This window comes from Peromyscus eremicus, unplaced genomic scaffold, assembly GCF_949786415.1.
Source record: "Peromyscus eremicus unplaced genomic scaffold, PerEre_H2_v1 PerEre#2#unplaced_269, whole genome shotgun sequence".
Taxonomy (NCBI): domain Eukaryota; kingdom Metazoa; phylum Chordata; class Mammalia; order Rodentia; family Cricetidae; genus Peromyscus; species Peromyscus eremicus.
In genome coordinates, this window is record NW_026734505.1 from 166,943 (window position 1) to 175,721 (window position 8,779).

An 8,779-nucleotide genomic window follows, 5' to 3' on the forward strand; every position below is an offset into this window, starting at 1 on the left:
GTTTCCAACCCGAGTGACCAAGTGGCAGAGATGAATAGAACATCATCCTATCTGTCTGGCACACTGCCAGTACCCTTCAAACTCTGATGATATGGGCTATTCCATCCTTCCAAAATACCAAGATGAGGAGCAAGCACCACAGTGTTCAGGGGTTTCCCCTAGGACCCCCTCACCACACTCCTATCTGCCAGGCAGGGTGTGGGGTCAGCTGGCAGGCTGTATCACATGCTATGAAACCTGCTGAGGACTCAGGAGACTTGTCCTTTTCTTCTGGGCACCTGAACCCACATGAAGAGATCTAACTCTGCAACTACTTTTTTTCCTCACAGAAGAGCAACTCTAGTCCTGTTGGCTACGCAAAGTCCCTGCAGTCTCGGTTCAACTCTAATGGCAGGTCAGCTCTAAGGCCCCCTCAAGCAGTGTGGGTTAGCTGTCCTGTCCACTCCCTGAGTTCTCTCCACATGCACAAGAGCAGGAGTGAGAGGTGAAGGAGAGGTTGGGACTGAGAGCCTGCGCTCTGCCTCCTCCCAGACTTTGGGGGCTCTGAGGTCGGGCTCAGCTTCTTGCACGAATTCTCCAGGGTGTGGAACAATCAGAGCCTCTTCATCCTCTCAGGTGCAGGCAACAGGAGAAAGGGGTTCATCAGCAAAATTTCAAACTCAGCTGCCAAAGAAGGCATTGTGCAATTCTCGATTTTTCCAGGTTTACATTTTGAAATTTCTGGTTATGGGAAAGAAAATCCAGGCTCACACTCCGAGAACATGTATTTAGACCCAAGTTCCTTGTTGGTGGAGTCCTTGCAAACTTGCAGGCAATAGTCCAATGCTATGGAGTAATCTACGGGAAATGCAGGTTGGGTCCATTTACAGTAAGTTAGTGTTGGGTCTGATGTGGGTTGTTCCTGCATGTGCTGGAGAGATGCAATGCACTGTGGATCAATCTGTGTTTAGTCAATGTGGGCTAGACTCAGAACCATCCAAACAGGCATGCTTCTCTCAAACATTTAGAGTCCTCTAAAATCCTCTTCCAGTTTAAGTAAATAAGCTTGCAGAATGCACAGATGAGTGCATTTTTATATTTATTCACCAGCTGCTTAAGGAACCAAGAGAAATGTCTGGATGATAGCGAGACAAAACAGACAGTGGTCTTCTCGCGAGATCCCATTCCATGGAGATACATTAGGAATGAACAAGGGGCAACTTTGTGTGATAATAAAATGAACAATAAAGAAAAACATCCCTGGACACACCTATCACACCCCATCCCCCAGGCTCAGGGCTCTTCTTGGAATAGGGGCAGAAAGAATGTAAGAGGTAGAGGTGGTAGATGACTGTAAGGACAGAGTGTTTTCCAGACACAGCAGGACACTGTACAGGTGAACTCACAGGGATTGTGACAGCATGAACAAGACCTGTGCAAGCTCAAAGCAGACAAAATCTCAGCTTGGAGGGGGCGAGGTGGACACAAAATCCCACTTCTTGCTGAGAAGTTATTGGCATTGGATAGCTGGTAGGAGAGGAAGAGTCAACTTTCTTTAATGGTATGACCCTTGTTGACCAACCTCTAGGGCAGACCCCATTGCCAAGACTAGTTGGCTCATACAAACTGGACTTGATGAAGGGAAAAAAAGAAGAAAGCTTTAAGTTGGGTGGGTAGGGAGGTGAGAGTGGAGTTGGAGATCAGGAGTGAATACGATCAAAGTACATTGGATAAAATCCTCAAAGAATTAGTTAAATTATTATTAATAAAGAAAAAGTTCATATGAAAAGCTCTTCTTCATGTCTAGGAAAGAATTCTCTTGTCTTCTAATATTTCTATCAAAGAAGTGGGCAGGGACTGGAGAGATGGTTCAGCAGTTAATTGAATCTGGGTTCATTCCCAGCTCTCACATATTGGCTCACAACCATCTCTAACACCAGTTCCAGGGGAACTGACATGCTCTTCTGACCTTCACAGGCACCAGGCATGTATGTGGTGCATGCACATACATCCAGGTAAAATACACATAAAGTAAAACCAAAGTAAAAGAGGAGGAGAAGGGTGGATTGAAAGAGTGGACATGTGGGAAGTGAATTTTGAATGGAGAATGGCTGAGGAGGTCAGTACATAATCACTGGCAACAAATGTCTATCCCAAGGAAGTCAGGACAGAAGATGGGCTGCTTTTATGTGCAGTCTTCTGTGAAGCACCTCCCCAAGCAGGTCCACAACCAGGGTGTGTGGGAGGTTGTAGCTGCTGCTCACTGCCTACTGTTAGAACAATGTGAGCCAAGCCAGCCGGACCCCAGGCACTAAAGAATCCCTTTCCCAAGGGATGGAAGTGGTGTAAGGAGTAGCCAAATGTGGCTTGGCAGTGCCTTAGCTAAGGACCAAGAGACTAAAGAGACATCATTTGACAGCTTTTCCCATTACAGCTCTCATGTCATAGTGCCCAAAACAACTAAAACAAAGGACAAACCTAGAAAGAGGCTTCATTCCCAACAGCTCTAATCTAGGACGATTCTCAAACATGGTGCCCACCCTGGCCTGACCTGCTTCATCCTGCACCACTTTTACCCACATCCTCCACCACCATACCAACCCCTGGTTTGTAGTCCAACAAAAAGCTCTTCCCTTCCATTCTCTTCGGCTGTTATTCCTTCTTCCTGGCTATTAGTCACCATCTTCCAGCTTACACGGTTTGTCTACATCAACTTGTTTCTCCATTGAAATATTAACATTCCTCTTCTAGTAACAAACAATTTCAGGCACAAAACCCAAGCTATTTCTTTCTGGGTGGGTCTTTTGGCCTTACTGCTGTCCTCAGGCTTCCAGCCCCGGGTCCCTTAGAACAGAGGAACAAATGTGATGCCCTTATCATATCCACCATCTTGTAGCTATCTATACCCCTTCTTTCTCTAGGAAAGTCAGTGTATTTAATTTTTTCTGTTGAATAAAGGGGTGGAGATACAAAATGAATTGTAGTTCCCTGATTGCCTGAATGGATTTTCTTTACAAGACAAATGCATGTAGCAAAACCTAGTGTTGCTTTTCTAGCTCCAAAAGCTGTTTCCTGGTACTACCTCCCAGCATTCCTCTGTTGTGCTCTGCTACTTTCTGCCTGAACCCACTGTTAGCATAATTTCACAGCCAGTGGGCCTTCCTCATGTATGCTTATGGTGGGTTATTTCTTCACAACTTTGAAGCAAATTCCTGTACAACTGTTTCATGTGCCTGGTTTATCACAGTATCTGAATTTAATCTGTTCTCTTATCTTCCATACCAACTGTTCATGAATAAATACACTTGAGTCTGGAAAAGTCTTTTCCAGTGTTGAGTTTACCCATGTGGATGATAAATGTCAGTTTCCACCTTCCTTTCTCCTGTTTCCTAGGCCCAGCCTAATTCTGAACTATGCTTTGAAAAGATTTTAGCTCAGCCTTTGGAGTTGCCATGCACCTCCATGATTCATTACATATTCAGATTTCTTTTTCCAATATTAATTTCCCTCTCTTAGAAATTGGCACTACATAATTGGATGGAAAGTACTCATTGTGATTATTCCCAGTTAGGATGGGGAAGACTCTGAAAGCCCAACTTGCCACATTCCTGAAAATGGCCAGATTGTGCAATCTGGGAAAAACAGATCTGTGTGTGAAGAGAAATCTTTATGTTCTGAAAGATAAATTACGGCCAAGTGGGATTATGCAAGATGAAACAGGGGATTACTCCACTAACTGAGTGACAGTATATATAGATAACCCCAGCCACATCTCCTCAACAAGTGACACAAGTCACTCACCAGGAGTCTCAGCAGGAACTGACAGCCCAGGGTGAGTTGTCAGAACTTTCCAACATTTGCTCTTTGCAGATTCTTTTCCCTGCCAGCATTCACTTGTTGTGTTTTCCTGCTCTGTCTTTCCTGAATCTACCAGATGGATTAGAATTCACTGGAGGTGATATTTTTATCATGGAGATTTGTTGTATGCTTCTGTGTGAATTCAGGGGAGGGTGGAGTCAGCCCTCTACAGATAGACTGCAGAGGTCTATCATGGTTATAAAGCCCCTACACGCCTCTCTGGAAACTTCCTATACAGTTGGGTTTTGGCTGGCAAGATTGGAATGCAATGTGCTTTATGCTAATGGTCCATTTGCAAACTCTCAGTCAGTAGGAGTCTAATGAAACGTGGAAATGGGGAGCTAGATGGCTCCCTGGAATCCACTTATATCATCCACCTCTACACGTGTGTGGGTTTATGTATAAAATCCAGAGGGATTGGTTACTGGCATGAAAGGACAGCTCAACATTACAGAAGCATCCGCCACCCAAAGAAATGGCATATTCATCCTTGTGTTTTCCAGGCCCTACAGCAGGATGAAGCCATCCACTGCCATCATTTTTTGCTTCTTGGTGCTGGGAGTTGACAGCCAAAGATGGTTCCAGTTCATGAAAGAGGCTGGTCAAGGTAAGGGCAAAGGATGGGGACAGGCGGTTGTATTTGTGGGTTCCAAGTATTTACCAGAGCAGGGACCACCACGTTAAGGGATAACGTGCTTGTGAAGTCTCCATGGATAGACAAGCTGCGTTGCTCTTCCCATGTAGTTCTGAACTCTTCTGGTCAGTGTTTACCTTTTTCTGTGAGGATCCCAAGCCTGAGATCACATAATGTTTGTACAGCAGCTTTCCCACAGGAGTGCAGGAACAATCTGTATTTGAAAGTTGCAGATTCGCCAACAGAAGAGGGGATCTGCTGCCCCCTTGTGGCAGTTCACATCTATGTCTGGTGACTGTGAATTGAAGTACATCCCAAGGGTAGTGTTCTAGGCCAGGCACAGGAGAACCACTGCAGTCCCCAGTCCACAGTGACAGCAGCCAAGGCTAATTGAACTTTTCACACAATGAAAAGGCATTGTTCAATATGTGTGGAAATGAATTAGATTTTAAATTAATCTTGTGGTGTAGTGCCACATCTATCTTTTAAGGAAACCGAGGCACAAAAAGCATAATAAGCTATCTGACAACAACAAAAACCTCTGGAAGAAAAGAGGTTAGCCCAGGTTGGCCTGCTCCTCATAATCCACAACACAGCTCCCTGGACAGAGAGAGGACTTCATGAGCACACACTCACTGTTGACCTGAGAAGCAGCAGGTCATGGGTTGGGGACGGCAGCTGCCTGTGAAGGACGCTCCAGATCCTCTGCCACCCACAGAAGACAGTGACTTGCTTACCTGGAATATAGGTCTTCTGGGGCTGAGACATGGACAAGAAACTGTCACCAAAGGAAATACATCCCATCAGCCACAGCACAATAAAAATTAAATGAACCTAGATATTGGGCTTTCCCTTTTCTCCTAACTTGTCACTTTTGAAGATATTTCCCATTTAATGTTAGCTGGATCTGTCCTTCAGTGCACAGCTCACCACAGCTGCCCTTAGTTTACACCTTTTGCTGTTTGTGGTACCTTCCTGAGAAGCAGAGAAATGAGATGATAAATTGAGCATCTTCCATGAACATCCCACGTTCATTTTCTCAGGTTTTCTGCATAACCACCAAGGTGGCTAATACTCTTCCCTGTTCTTGGAGAGGATGTAGATGTTTCAAACCTAGTGTGCCCTTTGCCACCTAGAGTCTCTGATCATCCAGCTTGTTTCTGTCTGTATCAGAGAACTCACTGTTGTCTCCGCTGATGGAGAGCTGAGAACACCTCAGGTTGCAATAGATCCTGGACATTCCTTGGAGTCAGAGCAGAACTGCACTCACTCTGCCCGGAGAGCAGTTTCTCCCATGGCCTGTGCTAGGAGAGAGCTGTGGCTGCAGTGGTGATTGTAGCACTTGGGAGGCTGAGGCAGAAGGATTGTGAGTTTCAGGCTGGCCAGGGTTATATAGAGATGCATGCTGTCTCTAAAGGAAGAGAACATAAGAGAAAGGAAAGAAATGGAAGAAGAAGAGAGGGGAGCAGAGGAAGGGAAGAGGCCTCATGTCTCACACCATAGACAGACATTTCCCTGGGCCATTTCAGAGAGAGCTTCATCATCACATGATGAAACATCCCCTAGAGAGCATCTTTCCTCTATATGCTTTTGGAGCAGCCAAAGACCAACATCAACAGAGTTATGACAGGAATCCCTCAGAATAAAACTCGCTCCAAAATTACTTCTCCTTGCAAGGCATGGGGAAGTAAGAACTATTCTTTTCAAGCCAGCAACATTTCTGTGGCTTGTGAAAGGCTGAAGTCATTGGGATGAGTTGGACGGAAGATTTAACTCTCTCTTTTGCCTAAATGCAATCTTCCTCATCATTCTCCTAACTCTCCAGGGACTAGAGACATGTGGCGGGCTTACTCTGACATGAAGGAGGCCAACTGGAAAAACTCAGACAAATACTTCCATGCTAGAGGGAACTATGATGCTGCCCAAAGGGGACCAGGAGGAGCCTGGGCTGCTAAAGTGATCAGGTAACAGAGGTCTCAGTGAGCAGAGCTTGACTGCTCTGGACAGTCAGGAGGGTCTCTCCTCTGCATCCTGTGCACACTGCCCATTAACCGTCCTCTTTTCTGTGCATAGTACTGGGAGTGGTTGGCAATGATGCATGCTACCCCACCCTCTCTCTCCTGGTGCTGCTCATCCAGCATGAGGGTGACTTCCTGGGCTGAGCAGGTGTTTACTCAGGCGGGATCAGTACCATCCTCTCCTTCCCTGGTGTTCTTAGGCTCCTCTTACAGCCATCTCTTGAAGAAGGGAGTCCAGAGGGTGGGGCCATTGCCATCAGCTTGGTTATGGGTCTTCTTCTTGTCTGTCTTGATTACAGTGATGCTAGAGAGGGTATTCAGAGGTTCGCAGGACGTGGAGCAGAGGACTCAAGAGCTGACCAGCTTGCCAATGAATGGGGTCGGAGTGGTAGAGACCCCAACCACTTCCGACCTGCTGGCCTGCCTAGTAAATACTGAGTTTTCTCTTCATGTTGTTCCCAGCCATGCAGACCCCAAAGAGGCAATTACTGACTTGAATTAGTTCCTAAACTCTGGATCCCTAAGCACCCCAAAATGTTGAATAAATACTTGTGAAATGTAACTTGTCACTGTCATTTGAAAGAGCACAGGGTAGTCATATTGAGGATTGTGGGCCATGGGAATGACCAAGAAACACCACTGTTTTTGTTTTTTAAAGAAAGATATGAAAAGATAGGAATTGGAGTATAACTCTATATGTCCATACATGGACCAAAACATGTATTATGTATCCCCTCAAACACAGGCAGATAGCAAGAAAGAACTGTGTACTGTTTTGGTTATGAAGTTAAAAACTAGATAAAAACCAATACATTCTGGGCTGAGGATATAGCCTAATAACAGAGTGATTGCCTAGCATGCATGAGGCCCTTCCTTCCAACCCCATGTCCTTCCTTAAAAAAAAAAAAAAACCAATAAATTCTTGCTTAGCAAAATATAACTTACAAAGACTGAAGATAAAATCAAAGCCATCCTGTAATTGTTTTAAGAGATTGATGCTTCACAAAGAAAGCCTCAGATCTAGATGTTTCTATAGATGATGTTAAGCCCCCCCCAAAGGCAAGTCACTCCTATTTTGTAAAATTAATTCTGGTGAGAAGACAACATATTCTGCCATATGTCTCTGGGATAGAAATCTTTGGCACCTCCCTCCCTACAACCTGTAAGAAATTATCAAAAAGCAAAAGTATGCTGACCTATGATGGACTGACTCCAGCAGTGACCAGCTCCAGGCTCCAGGTATAGCCTGGGGCTGCTCCCTTTACACAATCCCTGAAGATTCTCCAATCTTGGAAACTGGGGCTCAGATATTCCATGTTGTTTCTTTACCAAACCATAGCCTTCCCTGGGTCACGCTGGCTCAGGAAGTCCTTTTCTGTCTGGGCAGCTGTGTCCTCTGTCATTAGCTGCCTCCTCCAATTCTGGTCTCCTGTTGGTCCCTTCCCTGCTTCGGTGGCCTAGTCCCAGGAGTTCTTGAATCTCTTACCCACTCCTTTGCTGAGGTGTAAACTAGTTTGTATTAATAATATACATATAAATTCTTGTCTGCTGAGGCCAGGCTGTAGGCCTTAACATAGGCAGAAGAAGACAGAGAGGCCCCAGCAGAGGGGTCCAGTTTCACCTTGTCCAGTAGAGTCTTTTGGAAGACAGCAGAGGAGAGGGTTTCCTGATCAGCCATGGTCTGCAGCTCCCGTGTGCAGATGCAGTAGGCCTCCACAGCATTGATAAGCAGGGAGCAATTGTATTGAAGTTGGCATTTTGTAAACCACTTTCATAGGCTGGCAGTGTATCTCAGCAGTTGAGTCCTTGCCTACCTAGGTTCGGTCTCTAGCAGCTTGGAAAGAAAACAACAGAGAACACACACACACACACACACACACACACACACACACACAGGAGATGGGGGATGGTGTCAGCTAAAATACCTGTTAGGGGCTGTGCGGTGGTGGTGCACACCTTTAATCCCAGCACTTGGGAAGCAAAGGCAGGAGGATCTCTGAGTTTGAGGCCAGCCTGGTCTATAGAGTGAGTTCCAGGGCAGGCTCTAAAGCTACACAGAGAAAGACTGTCTTGAAAAACAACATCAACAACAAAAATACCTGTTAGGCCCAGAGGACACAGAACCATCTTATGAAATTGTCATGGGTACGACTTTTTCTTCCTTTCCTGCCTCTCACTTCTGCCTGCCCCTTCTCCTTCCAGGAGGGGTCAGAAAGAGCAGCTTGTGATCTGTGTGTGGAAGAACACTGACAAAAAAACAAAGTCACCATCCCCAACCTACAGAGCCTAT

The 8,779-nt window shown here is 45.6% G+C and overlaps 1 protein-coding gene across 1 annotated transcript; it reads left to right on the forward strand.

The window, feature by feature from the left end:
• Positions 1 to 4,303: 4,303 nt before the first annotated feature.
• On the forward strand, positions 4,304 to 6,439 carry LOC131901744 (serum amyloid A-1 protein-like). Its single transcript, XM_059252835.1, has 2 exons — positions 4,304 to 4,444; positions 6,297 to 6,439. Exons 1-2 carry the CDS (start codon positions 4,354 to 4,356, stop codon positions 6,437 to 6,439), a joined length of 234 nt encoding a protein of 77 aa, XP_059108818.1. The 5' UTR covers positions 4,304 to 4,353.
• Positions 6,440 to 8,779: the final 2,340 nt, after the last annotated feature.